Source organism: Typopeltis vanoorti, chromosome 26 (genome assembly GCF_054136105.1).
Source record: "Typopeltis vanoorti isolate ZY-2024b chromosome 26, IOZ_Tvanoo_1.0, whole genome shotgun sequence".
Classification (NCBI taxonomy): Eukaryota; Metazoa; Arthropoda; class Arachnida; order Uropygi; family Thelyphonidae; genus Typopeltis; species Typopeltis vanoorti.
The window spans coordinates 28,992,724-29,012,817 of NC_143574.1; the positions used below are offsets into that span (position 1 = coordinate 28,992,724).

Below are 20,094 nucleotides of genomic sequence, written 5' to 3' on the forward strand. Positions count from 1 at the left end.
TGAGTGCAAATTTAAAGAGGGCTATGAAATTCTTATCCCAATCTTAACAATAATGGTGGTCTAAAAATCTCAAAATATGGGCCATCCATATTCTTATCCACATACCCTTTTGTTCTAAGAATCCAGTATAATGTATAATTAGGATTGTAGTCATCTAGGATCTTAGCCTTAATATAACAAACACTTATGTTAAATTATTGATTAGGCCACCATTACTGCTGTATGAAAAGTATTAATATGAATTTGTTCTCTGATGATGTTAGAAATAGGATATAATTTTGATGGGTTTTTTTTCACTAGTGGTCAGGCCAGTAGATCAAATCATTGTCACATTCTTTATCTTTGCATGTGTGTGTATATACTCCAGAGGATGACTTTAACATGGAGGTTGAAATGTCAGGAAATTGAAGCAATTATTCCTAACATGGTCGTAGTCTCCATAATTTAGCAAAATGAATGCTGATCGTCACATAACATTAAAGGAACGTACACTTACGAGTCTTGATGTAACTGAGAATTTTTGCTGGGAATGTACTCAACTGGCTCTGACAATCCATTCCACTCATTCAGCATTCTTCAGGCAAAAAAAAAATGTAGTCTTCATACTCTTGCTAACCACTTTCTTATACAACTACCAGAGATTACCCTATGTTCTTTTCTGTCATGTCATATACTGAAATTTTTCTTTAACATCTACTTTATAAAATTCCTTTAGTAATTTTTCCCATTTTGGTAACTCACCGAAATCACTAAGATCTTATCAAGTTGATTCTCTCCACCACTTCCTTATTCCCCAGGAAACCCAGGACTAAATCTGTGCACAGTAATCCACATAATGCAATTGTATCAAAACCTTATAAATAAAGAGAGATAATTATCTTATTATTTTATAGGAAATTATCAGTGGAATTAATAAACCAAATCTAATTGCCTATTCCTCCCTCTCTTGCATAAACAAAGCTTGGAGAGTGGTATTTAAGAAAACATTCTATTGTCAACTAAAAACTGATGAAGTATAGCATATTGTAATGAGCAAACCTACATCAGAGATCAACTCAAGATCACTGAAGTGCAAAAGAATAAAACTTCTCAATAACAGAATTCACACAAAATGATTCAGAACAATCAATGTCACCAGAGAGAAAATACTACCAAAATGAAAATTGTCAGTACTACATCTTGTTTTGGAGGAAATAGTTCAACTCCAAAATGATATAATACAAATGCCTATTTAAAAAGGTCCTTATGTCTAAACCCAGTCATATTCTATAGAGATCAAATATAGCTGTCTGAGTTCAAGTTTGGCAATATGATCTGCATCCTAACATAAAAATTGAAGTCCTCAATATCTCACAGAAGGTAAATTATATTTCAAACAATGGAAAGGTTTAAAAAATTAATAATTTTTAAAACAGATTTGCATAATTAAAACCATAAGTATTAAAACCAAAAATGTGCAACAGAATTTAAGCCCAAATACTGAAAGAGACTAATTTCAATTGATTCAAACCAGACTAAATTTATGAGGACAATATATTATTCTGTTAACTATGTGGGTTCTCTGACTTGTTTACCTGTTTAACAGGATAATAACATGGAAAGAAGTAGAACCATAATTTACAGGAATAAGGATAGTACTAGCTGATCCAAAAACCTTTCGAATCTAATATAGCAACACTCTATACATGGGCAATTTTTATGTTCATTTTTTGTTGTCTTATAATGTATACATTAAATTTCATTGCATACTATACAACTCATATTACTGATTCAATAGGCTTTAATTTATCAACATTAGAATACAGATCTCTTTCAGATATTCTTTCATTCCAGTTTTCGTGTGAAGTAATATTTTTTTAGTTATAGCTTATTCTTCCCATTCAACTGCTCACCATACTGAATCAGTCATAAAACTTACGTGCACTTGTTATTCTGATCTATAATAACATGGTAGAAATGGATAACTGAAAATGTCAGTGGGAAGACACAAGATAAACAGTGCAGTTGTAGAGTCCAATAAAAAAAAAAGCAAAACACATTTTCCAGCCAGGCTGGACAAGTGAGTAACATTCACTCTCTCTCTAGCTTATAAGCTATAGATTTGGATCTCACTGTGGAATAGACTACCACCCCTGTTTAGCAGAGACAAGAACTGGCTTGGACCAAAAGTTTCACATTTGCTCTTTAGAACTGGGTTTCTGGATTATTTAATCCTTAGCTCAATCCACAATGTGATTTTTACTTTTTATTGTTATTTTAATATTTTTTTATTTTTTACATAATCTGAAAACCCTAATTATATATGAACCTCATGAGCAGTTACAAAACCTATAATACCTATAATATGATTAGAGAGAAGTTATCTGTAGAAGGTCTGGAGTTTGGAATTGGGAAAAAAAAAAGGCTGTCCCAAAGAACAAAGGTAGACAGAATGAAAGAAAAACATGAGAAGTTGGGAGATAAGTATGAAGGTGGGGGGTACTTACTGTATGGATCTTGACTAACAGCATACATACATAATTAGAGGAAAGTGGACAAACAGTGGTGACTTCTTTGGTGGAGCAGCACTTATGAGAACATGTACAAAAAAAGACAATGCAGAAAAAGAGCATGTATAAAAAACAATTGGGAGTTTATGAGGGGCATCTATTAAGCAGAATTCCTTCTTCTCACAACATCAGGTATTCTTAGGAAGGTTTGGTGTAACCCAAATGCGAGAACAGTATTCTAAGGTTGGGTCGATTTAAGATTTACCAAGTGGTGGAGTTGTGCAGACCAGAAGTAATTTTTGAACAAAAGAAGACAGTTTTTTGAAGACTGAGGAAGTTTTATGGATGTTTATGCCAGGAGAGGCATTATGTGAAAATCATCTAAGAAGAGGTCATCTTGAGTGGAGATCATAAAATTATAAAAAATAAGAGTGAATTAAAGACTTTTCTTCTGAGAAATCAGACAGTACTATGTTTTGGTAGTATTGAAATTGAATTGATTATCTTCACTTTAATCTCTGCATTCTCCACTTGAGACTGCAGAGATTAACGTTTATTCTTCTAGAATTTTCCTACTGGTTATGGAAGTTCTAAAAGTTTATGCCATTTGAACACCACAAGGTTTCGCATATGAAGAATGGAATGTACTATTACTGCAAAACTATGGATAGGATTTGGGATTAATGAAAACAAATCATTAATGTATAGGAGAAAGAATGTGGGAACGCAGAGCACTGGAGGATACTACAGCATTGACAGCAAAATCTGATGAGAGAGGAAACCATCTACCATGACACAAATGACCAGAGAGGAAACTGACAAAACCCAATCACAAATAGGAGGGAGCAAAATAGTAGCTCAGTAAGAAGGTTTGGATCAAATGCCTTAGAAATATCAAGAGCGACTTGATTACATGAGTTTTTCCAACTGTCCCAATACTTGGTGGGACTTGAGGTAATAAAGTTGGCTGTTAATGACCTGGATTGCTTTCAACAGAAGTACAAAAGTGAAGACAATGTGATAATAATTTAATGGATGATTTCTATCTTCCTTTTTAGGCTACATAAAGGTTGCTACCATTGCGTCTTCTATGAGTAGATGCACGAGCTATAGAGCTTGTGTAATCTACCTTCAGAACGGATACCAATTGTGGAACAAATTTTTAGCACAACTGGAAGGATACAATCTGAACCAGAAGATATCAGATATCTAGATTACCAAGGAACTTTCAGATATCTTCCTTTCTGGTAGAAAACAGTAGGCACGCAGTGAGTTTTTCCATAAAGTAAAATGGAAGGCAATTTTTCTCGATTGTCTACATAAGATTTTGAGGAAGTAACTGATGCTAAGAGATATCAACCTTATCTTTAGGTGATGTTATCATGGTACTATCTGAATGAGAGAGAGAGGGGTGGAAGTATGGAAGGGCAATAGTTGTGCCCAATATTCTTAGTGAGGGAGCTCAACTTTTTGAGCAGAAGGCAAGTTTTTTTACATCTGCTTATTTTTATTTATTTATTTATTATTATTTTATTTATTTTTATGCTTACAAACAGTTTTGGGTTTGCTAATTTTTATGTAGACATTGTAGTGTAGGCTACATGAGCAGCTGAGATTTTTGACTCAAGCCATTTATGGACTGCGTTGACACACTTGTTGGAGTACTAGAGCTTGGATAGTGGATGTGGATACTGTATGGAGTAGGAAATGAAGGAGGCCCTCCTTCCAGTAAGGATTATTTGAGTCATTTGGCCCAATCAGGTGTCTGGACTAGGAGAACAGACACCTGATTGGGTGTCTGTTCTCATATGGATGTGAAGAAAAACATGTAGGAAATACAAAATCATTATACTTTTTTTTCTTTTAATTAAAATGACAAGTTGTTTTGAAAAACTACAAAAACTGTTTCATTCAACAGAAATGCAATTTGGTCAGCTCAGTTCCAAATTACCAACCCATCCTTCATTCAGTATCGAAGTGGATATATACCAAATGTACACTCTATAGGAAGCTGACAAATGGATCAGAATACAATCCTATAAATTCCAAGCAGTTATGTGGAGACTTCTATTTTTTTTCTCTTTTTTCCTTATGTGGCTCCCACCCACAAAAGGCTATAGTACTATATAAACCTATAGTACATTCTCCATTGTTTTATTAAATTTTTAAAATATTTTTTTCATTCATTTCAACTGGTTTAGCTAGCCAAATGAATAGCATACCTTCTCTCCAACTAACAAACTGTAGGTTCAACTTCCTCTGATGAATTTCACTATGTGAAGTGAGACTAGCATCATCCCACTTATTTAAGGCCTGAAGTGGCTAGAAAAAGTTCCATGTTTGGTCTCTAAAGCAAAGTTTCTAAATAATCTAGCACGAAGATGACCTACAGTAACAAGCTTTCATGGGTAGGAGTATAAAAAAGAAATGTAACCTATTAGGTTACATTTTTTTTTTAATACTTGTTAACTGTAGGAATGTATTGGAACATTTGGAAAGATTTATCTTTTAAAGCAATGAGAAGTCATAATTATAAGTTATTTTCTAATAGATCTAAGAGTTATTCAAGTTAGAACTTCAAGAACTGCATTATAAGTTTCAACAATTGTTCTTTGTGAAATAAGAGAATGTAATTATGTTTTACTGGTTAGTTCTTAGATATAACCAAATTTTATAATTTCCCTCCCTCCCATCCTCCGTGTGTGTAAGGTCTCCGCTGACTGTTTTCCTGATGATTAGAACAAAATTTGATGCTTTATTCATTCACCTACTCTGACTTTCAGCCATACAAACATATGCACGCATCCACCTTCAGTCAGCAACCATATTATAAAATGACTGCTCAACTTAAATATTTCTATCATATCAAGCTTTGTCTACCTTTTAAGAAACAGTAACAAATAAAAATTAAAATAAAAAAAAACCTGAATCATCATGCATAAGTAATAACTAATCCTACTGCCATCATCTGCATAGGTACTGATACCTTTACTATTTAGTTAGCTCCCGCTTCTCAGATTAACATGCAACATAGGAATACATAAATATAAAGTGTATTATAATTTAAATAAACCATACTATGCAGCAACATGTTACGATAAATCCTCAGTGAGTATGTCTTTGGAGGTTGAATTAGAAAAATTTCACAAATAAGCAAAATTTTTTCTCATGATAAAAAGATATATCCCAAAATATTTTAGTTTTTAAAAATTATGAAGATTCATATACATTAACCTTAATACAGAGCAGTTGCTACCAAATATGCAAAAATTACCTGGTCCAACACTATTCCTAACCATTGCCATGCCTCCTAACACCTTAATTCCTTTTGGTTTAGTAACAGCTAGTACCTATACAAAAATTGAAAATTTATATGTAAACTTTATTTCCATACATTTTTTTTAAAAACTATTTTGTAAAACATTTCATACCAAGGTCTTGTGAGAAAAACTTTTCATACCTGAAAAAAACCTGCTACTGCAGCAGCTCCACATTTATCTCTATGCATGCCTGCCATAACACCACCAGCTTTGATATCTGCCCCACCTGTGTCATACGTAACTCCCTATGGAGATGGTTATTTATGAAGACTTGTATTAAATGGTAGTAAATGTGGCAAAATATATAGCAAATTGATTTTTAATTAATCCATTGAAACAGTTTATTAGAAAAATAAATAAGGAATTATTATTAAATAATTTAGGCCACTTAAACTGAGATAAGCAGAACTGCATGTGATCTAAAAGGAATACAGATTTATTTTATTTATTTATTAAGGAATACAGAACTAAATAGCTAAAGCTTCTGATTCAATATCTGATACCCACCTTCCCATAGTGCATGTCATTACTAAGTATCCATCTGGATAATCAACACATGCAGAATGGGCTGGCAATTTGGGACTTTGCCAAACAAACCACATTCTCTATTTTAGGGGTTCTCAACCTTCATACTAATGTGACCTACTTTGCACTGTTAGTATACTCATGGCCCAGGATAATCAAAGTAAAAATGAAATACTGTTTAAATATAATGTAAATAAAACATAATTTATATTTAATTTAAATTTACACAGCATGACTACACACATTTTACGTAACAAACACAAAGTTAAAAATTTAAATATATCATTTGTTAATTGGAAAAAACTATTGTTTCAAATTCAAATTTAATCCTCTTCTATTGTAGCTCTTGGAATTTGGGGAAATTATAGGGAAGTCAAAGAACCCGTGAAACTTTTTTTTTTAAGAATATGAAGTGAATTCTGAATTTATCTGCTTTCATGTATAAATAATATTATTACTTACCACTTATCTAGTAGGAAGTAATGATTTTTTTTTTTTCTGTAGCTAGTTGCCTGATCCTGGGAAATTGTTGAGGAAAATGCAGATCAAAGATCATCTTCCATGATCTTTGATCTGCCTATTATTTCCACAACAGCAGCAGCAACTTCATTCACTTGTTGTGACCTCTGTCAGGTCTAAATCCCAATGATTCTGTTTCTTCAAAGCAACAAATCAATGGCTGCAGAGCACATGAAGATAGTAAACCTTATCGACATTTGTTCAGGTGCCGAAATTTGTGGAGTGCAGCAACAACATTGCAATTATTTATGTAGTATAGCTTCACAAGCAAAGCATGTTTGGGTGAGGTTAGGGGCATTATGGTGTATGGTATTAACAACCAGAATGAGGGAAAAAATCCCATGTCCATCTTTTTCAATTCCCTTGTCACCTACTGAGTTGAGTGATATGCAAATTCTGTGCATCTGGTATTTACAATACCCCTTGTAGTGATTTTAGGAACTACTTTTTTTTCTCAGATATCACTTCTGTATGACGCACAATGTATTCTGTAAAGTTTTGCAGCATTTGGATCACTAGATGGCACTCCACAAGAGGCCTTAAAGAGATATTTTAATTTTGATCACCCCACATCTAACGAATTTAAATAATCATTACTGTATACAAAGTTTTTTTGTAATAAATAAAAGGATGACATCAAAATCTGGTTTTGCTTTTGGCAAAATGATCACTTGATATTTAGAAATAATACTACATGCTATTTAAGTATTGTTTTGGAGTTGTAGCACAATGAAGAAATAAGTACTGGAATACTCCTGTTTTTGAATGAAATGCACTAAAGTACATTCCTGTTGTCATGCATGGACTACAGTATTCTCATATCTCCCCCACTCCTACAGCTGAGCGTACATCATACTCTGCAATTGGAATGCGAAGTATTCACAGACTTTGATGTTATTATCATAAGATAGCATATCAGTCGCCTATCCATGTGTGATACTTGTAAAAGACTGCACCAGCCAAAAGCAAGTGTAGGCTATATTATGAGCTGTTGGGAATGTGAGGGTGCCACCTCAGCCAATAGACAAAGGAAGTTTCTGAAATACAGGTGTATACCCCAGTCATATGATACATTAGTTTCCAGACCACTGTCGTATAGCAAATCACTGCTTTTTTCACTTGTTGATGCACGTAATGATTTAGTAACTTTTTAAGCTATCGCATATGTGCATACATGATGTAGATAAAGAATTAACTTATGTCAGTTCTTCTTATTGTGCTATCTTCTATCGAAGGCCAGCGACCATCTTGGCGAACAAACTGCGCTCTTGTGCTAATCTGAGCAGTTGTGCACTGCTCTTTCCTGTCCACTTCTTGATGTTGTCGAACCATGATATTCTTTTTCTTCCTCTAGTTCCTTTGCCATCAATTCTTCCTACCAAAATAGTTTGTATAGAAGTTGGTATTTGCTGTTTCTCATGATGTGGCCAAGATATGATGTTTTTCGTTTCTTGATTATTTGTACAAGATGTTTAGCTTTGCCAATGGATTTTAAGACATCTTCATTGGTAATTTTTATTTTTTAATTTATATATTTAATTTTTTTGTCAGTTACACAAACAAAAAATTTAGAATAATTTTTACAAAGGTAAAAGTTATTCTGAATAGCTTGGCTTAAGGGAACACAACAACCAGTCTAGCTATCAATCTACACCATTAAAATTTTTCCATTCTGGATAAGATTGTCACATTTACAGATAACTGTAGTATCAACTAGTGCAACACTTTTTCACTTTATCTTTGTTTTTAACAACAGTAGTGCAAAGTAAGTTTAGCTGGTGGCCTACCATAGTGTTTGATATCTTAAGTATCTAATGTAATAAGGTTATGCATCTTTTCACTGGAAGCCACAACACTCCATTGAATTTTATCTGCCATTTATTAACAATAAATAGCAGATTTATAATTCACAGAGAGAAACCAAAACAAAGATGCAGCAAACAACATTGTAAACAAACGGTTCACAAAAACGGTGCACTGGATGATTCACAGGAGCATCATGTTGCTAAAAGTGTCATATGAATGAATACAACATCGTATAAATATGCACATGTAGTAAGTAAAGTGTCATAAATGGATACTGGTCTTAACTGAAAAGTGTTGCATGAGTGGAGTGTCAAAAGCAAAGCATTGTAAGGCAGGGTTATTAACATATAGCATCAACTGGCAATCAACAATGCAGCCTACATTATGACTGGCCCACAGAGCATGGAAAACTTGTGATATGGAATAATGCATCATACCTCAACCTTTTCAGTTCAGATGAAAAAGTGCGGGTGTGGCATATGTCTGGGCAACACATTATAGCCAAGTCCATCATCCCAAAGTGAATGATCTCTAAGTTCATATGCAGGTGCTAACAGTTTTGGTAAGATAATATAAAAAAACCTTTGCTGGTTTGCACAGAAAGTCTTGATCACAACATGACTGAATGCTTTGGAATGTACTGGGACATTGGCTGAAGTCTCCAGTGGATCCAACAACAGTACATAAATTGGTTGTACATTGTTATTATCTAAACTGGTACTCCATGGAGTCAAAAGACTTATCACCAGAGACACACACTATCCATTAACACAATACCTGTCATACATCTCCTTAAACTTATTCACTCTTGGAGTACTCACAACCACCTCTGACAATTCATTCACCACATAAAGAACCTAGTCTGCACACCCTTACTAACCACACTCTTAGACAACTTCCGAGTGTGACCCCTTGTTTTCCCTCCAACTCCCCATATATTGAAAAATTTCTTCTGTGTCAATCTTATAGAATCTCTTTAGTAACTTGTAAGCTTCTATCATATCCCCTCTCCTCTGCCTGTCAGCTAAACTCTACAACCCACACACTCACCTCCAATCTATTCTCATAAGGAACATTCCATAGACCTGTCATGAGCTTGGACACTCATCTCTGAATCCTCTCCACCACTTCCTGGTGCACTAGAAATGTAGGTGCCTTATAAAGCTTTATAGCCTTATAAGGGGGGATAATGATTTCCCTATCATTTCTAGTCAATGTGCTCTTCGACATTCAAGTAATCATCTGAACTATTTTGCTAACTCTTGCAATATGCCCTCTGAATTTCAAATCTATATCCACTATCACTCCCAGATCACTAGTCTCTTAATTTCCTGTAATTTAGTACCATCAATATGATACAAAATATGTAATCTTCTCATCCCAAAATGCATTAATCTTATATTTTGCAACATTAAATTGACAACCATTGTCCTCTGCCCACATTGTCAATTTATTTAAATCATCCTACAAGATATATCACCTTTATCAACTATTGCCTTTGCAGTTTTGCACAATCAGCAAACAATTGAATACCCCCCCCCACCTCAAATCTTCTGCTATATCATTCATGTACAAATTAAATAGCAGGGGTTTAATTTGTGGTTTTAATGGCACAAGGACAACAAAGTTGTCCTTGTGCCATTAAAACCATAAATCATCACCCTCCTGTTTTGTCTTGTAAAGGATACCACATAAGTGCAGTTTCTGCATTAGCTTCTCATCATCCACTTCTTTCAAACTCTTATTCCTATTTCGTGCACTATCATTCACTGCCTCCATTACATTCTCCGTAACACTTTCAAAATCCCGCTGCATGTCCTTAATATCAGTCAGTTCATTTTCCTGCTCTTGACATGCTTCTCATTTCTTGCATTCACTCATGAAACATTTCTAACAAACATTCTCTCCATTTTTTCTTTCTAGTATCACGAACCATTATCTCTCTCTCTCTCTCTCTCTGCAATGAACATATTAAACACACACTACACCACACTAAAACCTGTATATTAATATCATTCAACATCAATGTCTTGGCTGCCATTTTTCTAGTATGCATCAGTGCCATAGTATAGAATGCTTTTGAAATATCACATAATGATAGTCATGACTAAACAACAGTAAAAAATAAAGAAAATAACTGCTAAAGGAAGAACGGTTCCAAATACCTGATACTAATACAAATTTGTGGAAAATATTAGAACGGATGTTAAGTATAATAAAGGAGGGGACCCCATCATTATTGAGGTAAGTGCAATTTAGATTTCTATGAATCACTTGAAAAATTTAAGTGTTACTTTGCATATTGCTAGGGAGATAGAAGACTGCATACTTGACTGGGGAGAGGAGGCTTTCCTTTACATAATGCTTTGGTTCAGAGGCATCTGGATAATAATAGAGAGAGAGAGAGTGTGGCTAGTTTTGGTGGAAATGCAGAAATTCCAGAAAATAATATAAAGATAGGTGGCCAAAACATTTTCAATGGAAGGATTTTTTCAAAAGACAGAAGGAACAAGAAGCCATTCCTCAAAATATGTATGGTAAGTGGCAAGATAATGAGTGCAAAATGATGAAATGATGTGGCACATACCTCCTACAATAAATCAACTCCATAGAGATGTGTCATTTTGTCTGCTTATCATTATTACAAATTTAAGCCAAATACAATAATTTCTTTATATCATGATATTTACAAACACAGAGATAATTACTAAACATTAAAAAAATTAATATTGTTTGTATTTAAAAATTTGGTTAAAACCAAACAATCACCAGAAATAACAAACATGTATGATAAACATTCAGACATAAAAATTTTCATGCACTAACCTTCCCCACAAGAACCAGAGTAGTATCAATCGGGCCTTCTGGCTCATAACTTAGAAAAATTACTCTTGCTCGATGACGTTCAATACCTACATGAAAAACAAAAGAATAGTAATATGCAATATAACAGATATAAAATAATATGTATATCTACGATTGTATAAATAAAATTGTTACAAGAAGAACATATAGACACATGTATGTGTTGCTTAACTGACTGACTGGATTGAGTGGCTGCAAGTCAAAATATAAACTTCAGGCTCTGCCCTTCCACAAAGCAAGGATCCTCTAGTTTATTATATATGGTTAATTTCCTACACACTGAATTTTAAAGATTTTATCAATTCAGCAAATTCACCCACTTCCACGACAAACTATAGAAGTCCTAAACAAAATCTTAAAATGCTATTTTATGTTGACTGTGGTGAAAAATAAATTTCAAAAATTCATAGTGAATTGTATTTACTGGCATAACATCAGAATTCATTCCATAATTGGTCTATAAGAATGTAGCCATGGCAACAGACGTAAAAGTTCACTCAGCCAATAAGGAGAAGAGCTATCTAACATGATAAACCAGTTACTCTGAAGACAGCTTTGAGACTGAATTTTTGAATAGCTGGAGGTTGCAGTACTTGAAAAACAATGTATGACAAGTTACATGTGCTTTAGAATTAAATACCTTGGAACACAAACACACTGTCTAAATTGCTTGTCTTTTATAGGGATTTATTAAAAAAAAAAAAAATTTCAGTTTCCAAGAGGAAAAATTCTACCAAATATATATAAAAACTGATACAATTGCTACTTCTGATAGCAGTAGTATGAAATATCTGAAAGCATGGGTAATCATCAGCATTATTGTCATGTAAAAGTTTACTTGTCAATGTAATATTCATCTGCAAATTAATCTATATAAAATGATAAATTCAAAGGACATCCTGAATTTAAAGGATTTTATGTGGGATTGATTATATATATATTCAAGGCTAGAAGCAGTCATTTAAGGCAACTGTTCCAAGTACCAAAATCAAAAATGTATCCATTCACACAAAAATTACGAATTGTGAAAATTTATAAAAATGTATGTAGTTATAAAAAAAAAAAAAAAAAGGAAGTGAATTATTTTTGAGACTAGTCATCAGAAAGTTTAGTATCAACTCTATTCACATTAGTGGAAAAGCCTGAGGGGGGGGGGGTGCTTTTTCTGTATGATCTGAACGAAATTCTTTTACCACAACATTTTTTTTCTTTTCTTGCTTTCTTCTACATAGAACTTTTCCGGGTGACTAAATTCAATCAGTTTTTGCAATGACAGCAAATCAAACTTTTTTTTTTTTGTGTGTGTGTGTGTGTGTGTGTGTGTGTGTGTGTGTGTGTGTGTGTGTGTGTGTGTGTGTGTGTGTGTGTGTGTGTGTGTGTGTGTGTGTGTGTGTGTGAGAGAGAGAGAGAGAGACAAACTGTGATGCATGAATGAAAAGAACTTCTAGTACATTACTTTTAAGACACACCAACTAGATCACACACACAACTGAGCAATGTAGAAAATTTGTAGAAATAATATATATTATATTACTCCCCTGCTATTCAGCTATGGCAGTCTCAAGGCCATTCTCATGCATGAAAACAATACAACTAATCCACAAATTCATTCTAATATGAGCAATCTGCTAATAATTTAGAACTGTTCTAAATTATTAATGTAATGTTTTAATTATTAACATTAATTTTACCTATTAACAATGTTTTTTTATGTATCACTTTTTTTCTTTTGTATTATGCACTCGATGAAGTCTTCTAGAAAGACGAAACTAGTTGTGCCTTTAAAAATAAATTAGTTATATTCTATTTTAACATTCAACTATATAGTCATAAGTGATTTTCCTTAAAATCATGTACAATAGCCATGAAAAGCTTAAATATATATAATTTATGTATTTAACATTTTCTTGCTTTTATGCAAATAAAAATAAATAAAATAAAAATGAAGAGGAAGTTCTTAATTTATAATAAAACAATATAAATTGTTTTAATATAAATTATGGAGCTTTCATCAAAAATACATTCCAGATTAATTTCTAAAATTAATTTTTAAAAAAGATTCCCATGGTAGAAGTTTCCCCTTGTAATTTTTCTGTCAAAAATCAAATTCTTCCTCAGGAAATACAAATAAAGATCAGAAATTGGAATATATATTTCAATAAATGAAATCCTTACCACGGGCAGCTCTATTGACTGCATGAAGTAATGGATAATTGTTTTTTATTTCTAGTTCATCTTCCACTACTTTCACTTGTATACAAGTTTGTTTAAATATATCCTTTACATAATCAGTAACTGCTGGAGGTGTCATTCGTTCTGGATCTGAGCCCCCAATGTCACGACAAACCTGTCTAAAACAGATAATCATCTAAGCAAACAGTATATAACAATCCAAAATGTTTTCATGTAGATTAATATAAAGTATTCCATAAAGTTAACAAATCAAAATCATACAGAATCTCAACATTATAAAATTTCAATATCTGATTATGATAATCAGCAACTGTTCACTAGCAAGATTAACACTCCCTTGTAATTTTTCTCCCACGAGAAAAAACAAACAGAATTTTTACAGTCTGAAGCAATCGTACAAGTAAAATGAAAATGTCACTTGCCTAATTACTGCTATTAAATTTAAATTATTTGATTTCAAGAAGAATAACATTATGAATGAAAACTTTTGAAGCAAAATTATTAACATCAGAGACTATATGGAGTCAAAAAAAAAAACTCATTGCAGGAGGTCTCCACTGTCTATCTCTCTCAACACACACAAAGCTCAACAAAAGGGGCTCCACTGGTTAAGCGTTTTAATAATCCATATCGTTAAGAGGGGTGGTGGTGGAAGAGTCCTTTCCCAGTGCTGATAATTTTCTATTAAACTTCCAACATGATGTCCTCACAGCACTTGAGCCTCAACACACAGATTCTAATCATTCATGGTGAAGAAATAGCACACAAATCAAGACAATATGGTAAGTCGAAACTACACTTATCTAGGCAATTAAATTGGCTGGGCTTTTTAAAAAGATGGCAGGACACAAGAGTGATACCTAACTGTGTTAAACTAAAAATTAAATTTCATTCAAAAATAGCCCTCCGCATATATAAAAGTACCAGCCTGGCACTATTATGAGAGCAGATTGCCAGCCTCTCTGCAACAAATGCCTCCATTGGCTTGTTACAATCAGAGCTCTCCATGATACTCAACCCTGAAATTTGGTTCATTCTCTCTGACATCTCAGAAGCTTCCACATGGAAAGAATTCCAAAAAGTAAAAAATAAGCACATCAAAAAGTTTAACAACCTGTAAATCAAAACCACTACTGCAAGGTCAACTGCTCCAGACAGTAGTCAATCTATCATCAAAAAGACTCAATGAAGATGCTGTCAGTGCCCTCCAAGCCTCGGCTACAATTTTGCCATCACACTGAAAGAAGTGCCGGTGCTAGATAATGTACAACATCGAACACGGAATCTGTTGCTTAGTGCTGGAAACAGTCAATAACATCAGACTTGACGTCCCCAACATCTTCACCCAGTCTTCACCTTAAAAAAGTAATTTATCTTCCAGACAACTTGCTTCCCTCAGAAAATTATGGAAAGAAAAAGGCATCGTCATCACCAAAGTGGATAAGAGTAATGCCAAAATCGCCCTTAATGCCACAGAATATAATAAAAAAAAATGGAGATTATTCTCCGAGATCACGCTCTCTACATCCCACTAGAACACGATCCCACAAAACCTCAAGTTAAAAAACTTACTTAAAAAAGTATCCTCTGCCGCTGGACATTACAAGAACTCGAACCTTTCAGTTCTCACCCCCCCCACCAGATATACAGTTTACCAAAAATCCACAACCCTAATTCTCTCCTAAGACCTACAGTAGATGTCACTGATCTTACCACATCCTATGTAAAAAAACTCTACCCACTTTAAAACCTTAATTGAAAATCTAACTTGAAATAATACAGACATATCAGTAAGCTCTGACATCACCTCACTGCTCACCAATATTCCCCTAAATGACATCTTAACCCTCCTAAAAATGTTTTTCCTTCTGATATCTTACAGCTCTTTGCCATCGATTCTGGTTATTTTTCTTGGAAGAACAAAATCCACAAACAGATAGAAGGAACTGCTATGGGTCCCCCCCCCTCTCACCCCCATGCCAATTTTTACATGGAAAATTTTGAAAAATGAGCTATAGACTCATCTCCTCTCAAACCTTCTAAGATATGTAGACAATGTGTTTTCTATTTGGCCTCATGGCCCAGACACATTAGATTCCTTCCTCAGTCACCTCAATAGCCTACATCCAAGAATTCAGTTTTTGATGTAAAAGGAAAATAACAATAGTTTACCCTTCCTAGACATCTCACTAACACACCTTCCTAATGGTAACCTTTCTTTCTCTGTATATAGAAAACCTACTCACACAGGCAGATACATTCACAAACTCCCACCACTCCTCTCAACAATACAGCATTAGTAAAACTAACCAATAGAGCCCACAATCTTTGTTCCAGTGGAACCTCTCTTTCAACCGAACTCAAACACATACACAACACCTTCCTTTCAATGGCTACAGCGATTACAGAATTAGGAAAATAATTAATTTCTCCCCATTCCCTGACCATCTCTTCAGAAGGACTTCAGAAATGGCATCACCATATTTGTGGCACATAAACAGCCAAGTCTTTAAAAAAGTACAACCTCCACACAGTGCTTAAGCCCCACCACAAACTTACTACCCTGATCCATTCGACCAAAGATCAGCTCCCATCTTTTTCAGTGCCTGGAGGAGGGTACCCTGTTCCTGCAAGCTGCCTTACTTACTAGAAGAACATGAATCATACATCTGCAATCAGATGGCCTTGCTGACCATGTTTTGGATACAACCCACAGAATCTCCTGAAGAAAAACCACCATGCTCCACCATAGTAAATTCAAAAAAGAAAGACTGCTTTTAGAATCTGTGGCAGCACTCAGATATCAACTGAATTTAAATAAATACGGTTGCATAAAAAACTTCCCAAAATTTGGGAAACATTAATTATCAGAGATCCCACGTTACATCCTAGGCCACCTACAAATGCCCATAGAGGATGCATCACCTAGATAGGATTTTAGTCACCCATGGTGTTATTTCACTTAGTATTGTATTTAAGTGTGTTGTTACAAAAGTTATTTATAATCCCTGAAGATGTCTCAGTGACTGAGACGAAATATTGGAAGCATTGAAGGTAGTTTTAATCCTTTCCCAGAGCTGATAATATTCCATTAAACCTCCAACATGACATCCTCATAGCACTTAAGTCTCAACACACGCATGCAATACAGAGAAAAAAGACATTGTAGAGGCAACATAAGAGAAGTGATAATTCCATGAGGAATACAAAGAATGGACAAGGAGGCTGACTCGGTTGATAAAGGTGGCAAAAGTTCAGTATGAGCATCAGTTAGCTAATGAAGCAAAAAAAAATAAAAATAAAATCCTAGTGAGTCCTTTTGATATGTAGCCAGGACAAAAAAGAATAATTATGGCAGAATTGCAATATAGTTGAGATATTTCAAGAGCAGTTCATAAAGGTCTTTCATCCATGTGAATGCGACATGGAGAGATTAGGAGCAGTGAATGATAAGGAGACTGAATGAAGAAAGAGTATATGGAGAATTAAGCAAACTTGATGTTAATAACGTAGTGGAATCTGATGATAATATATCACTGTGTATGTTGAAGGAATGTGCCAGGAAATTGACGTTTGCCTTGGCATGTCTGATATGAGTCTTACATTGGGTCAAGTTCCAAAGGCGTGGAAGGAAAGCAAGATTATGTTGCTTCCTAAAGGAGGTGGAAAAAACTCAAGTTTCAAATTGTAGGCCAATCTGTCTGTCAGGTGTTGTGGTTCAAGTGTTGGAAAGGCTGGTGAGAATCAGAATCCAGAATTGGGTTGACAACAATGGTATAAGGTGACAGCAGCATTGAATGTGGGAGATGGATACACAGTAGTTAACTTAGATTTTGCAAAGGCTTTTGACAGATTATCGCATCATAAGTTGATAGCCAAACCACAGCAGATGGGGTTGGATATTAGATTAGTGCATTGGATTGGAGACTGGCTATCTGATAGGTATCAGCAAGTTGTGTATGGGGAAGCAATATCCAGGAAAAGGAAAGTCACTAGCGGTGTGCCTCAGCGGTCTGTTTTAGGGCCATTACTGTTTAACATGTATATTAATGATATTGAAGAAGATTTTAATGGGGATATTCATTTGTTTGCAGATGATGCAAAGTTGGGAAAAACTAAGAGGAGTAAAGCAGATGTTGTGGTCTTACAAGGAATAAACTGAGGGAATAGGCATATGGGTGGGAATATCAGTTCAATGTTGTGAAATGTAAGGTTTTAAAATTTGGAAAACAAATATGGGATGTAGAATTTACTCTTGGTGAGGATATATATTGTTGGAGGTGGAGGAAATAAGAGATCTTGGGGTGATGGTGGATAAGGATCTAAAATTTAGAGGACACATTGCCAAAATTGTGAGGACAACACAATGAATTCTGACAATGATGCAGAGGACACCGACTTGTAGACGTAAGGAGAGTCTGGTTCCACTGTATAAGGCTCTGATTAGGCCACATATGGATTACTGTGCACAGATTTGGTCATCTGGTTTTTAAAAAGGATGAAGAGATGTTAAAGATGGTTCGGAGGCAATTGACTAATAATTTCTGATCTCTAGAAGGCTGAAAATGAAGAAAGGTTGAGATGATGCAATTTGCAGAGTCTAGTAGATAGGAGGAAGAGGGATGATATGATAGAGATGTACAAGTTGGTAAGAGGAGTGATATGATAAAGATATACAAGTTGGTAAGAGGGTGTTGTAGGATTAAGGTTGAAGAGGTTTTTCAAAAAATGGTGGGAGATTGGGGGAGCACTAGAGGTCATCCCTGGAAGCTGTATAAGAGGGGGTGAGAAGCAGGTTTTTTGCATGGAGAGTTGTGAATGATTGGAATGCACTCCCTGAGAAGGTGGTGGCTGCAAAGAATTTGAATGTGTTTAAAGCACAGTATGATGAGCTGTGTGTATGACAAACAAGACCTCCTAGATGAGTGTGACTCATGGGGGGGGATCCATGGTGAGAGTGGATATATGATGTGAAGGAGTGGTGTGGAAAGAGTTTGCAGGATTTAAGTTTCTGGCAATGGGCAGAAAAAATGGCAAAGAATGGTGAAACAAGCATCAGATACCAATAGGAATTGGATCCATGGGCACTGATAATGACTATCATAGTATCCAGTATACACTTTGAGGGTGAATACCAAGAAATGTTTAGTTCATTTTCCCAGATTTCTTATTTTTACATTGATCTCACTCACAAGCTACCACATTTCAGTTAACAGAAATACAGTCTGATTGACTAAATCCCAAATTTTCAGTCCATACACACATACTGAAATATATTAGGAATATTTCAGAGCAAATGATTGGTGCAGTATAAATATCAGTTACACGACAATTTTATATTTATAAATGGAAGCTGATAAATCTCATGAAAGCTTATATTTCGTTGAGGCATGTCCTTACTTCATCAATCTTCTCTAGAACATTCACAATCTCAAATGATGAAAATAATTTTTTTTAATCATAAATGAGATGTTTTTGCTCTACTTAATCATTGCCATATGCAATACTTGTGGGAATGATTTTAGCATACATCAGATATGAACAATAAAAACTGAATAATTCAACTTGAGAACTTTATAAAAAATTTTTTCACTTGCTCCATGTGATTTGAAATTTTCATTTGAATGTACAGAAAATCTATACAATCTATACAACAAACTTCTATAAAATAAATAGCAAAATTACTTTATAAAAACACTTCTATTATGATACTTCACACTTCATCTTGAATTATCTACGTACAATGTTATCGCTTCGTCGTCTGAGCAATTCAGGTATAGGCTTTTTTATGTCCTGTTCCTGCTCTGCAGATGAAGTTGATCTTTCCACCTTAATCTTGGACATCCATAGTTTCTTATTCCTGTAGGTTTATATTTATATGCTAATTTGGGGATCCTATTGTTACCCATCCTTTCTATGCGGTGTAGATAATTTTGCTGATATTCTTCTATTTTTTGTATGATGTTTTTTGTATCTAATCGTTCTCTTATTTCTAGGTTTTTCTTTTTATCTAACCTAATGAGTCCCAGGAGAGGTCTTAGAAACTTCATCTGTGCTGCTTCTAGTCTTTGTTTTAGAATCCAAGTTTCACTTCCAAATTTGAGAGATGGTTTAGCGGTCATGTTATGTAATCTTGAGTTTCTTTAGTCATTTGTTTTCCAAAATTTCTTTTAATTATGCCATTAATTCTATTGTAAATTTGTAGTCTCGCTTCCAATTGTGAATCAGTATTATATTGCGAGATTATATTTCTCAAGTATTTGAATTCTGCAACTTGTTCTATTATTTTATTGTTAAGCATAATTTTGACTTTTTGAATAGTGTTTCCACACACTGCCATAGCTTTTGTTTTAGATTTTTCCATTTTAAATTTTTTT

General features: G+C 34.3%; 1 protein-coding gene across 1 annotated transcript in view; it reads right to left on the reverse strand.

The window, feature by feature from the left end:
- The window catches only part of Dip-B (Dipeptidase B), a 93,995-nt gene that overhangs the window by 37,473 nt on the left and 36,428 nt on the right, over positions 1-20,094 (reverse strand). The window contains exons 7-10 of the mRNA XM_090414946.1: positions 13,700-13,875; positions 11,486-11,571; positions 5,950-6,054; positions 5,764-5,839 (exon numbers count right to left, since the gene is read on the reverse strand). Coding sequence (XP_090271072.1) covers positions 5,764-5,839; positions 5,950-6,054; positions 11,486-11,571; positions 13,700-13,875 — 443 coding nt within the window. The remainder of the gene's footprint in view (positions 1-5,763; positions 5,840-5,949; positions 6,055-11,485; positions 11,572-13,699; positions 13,876-20,094) is intronic.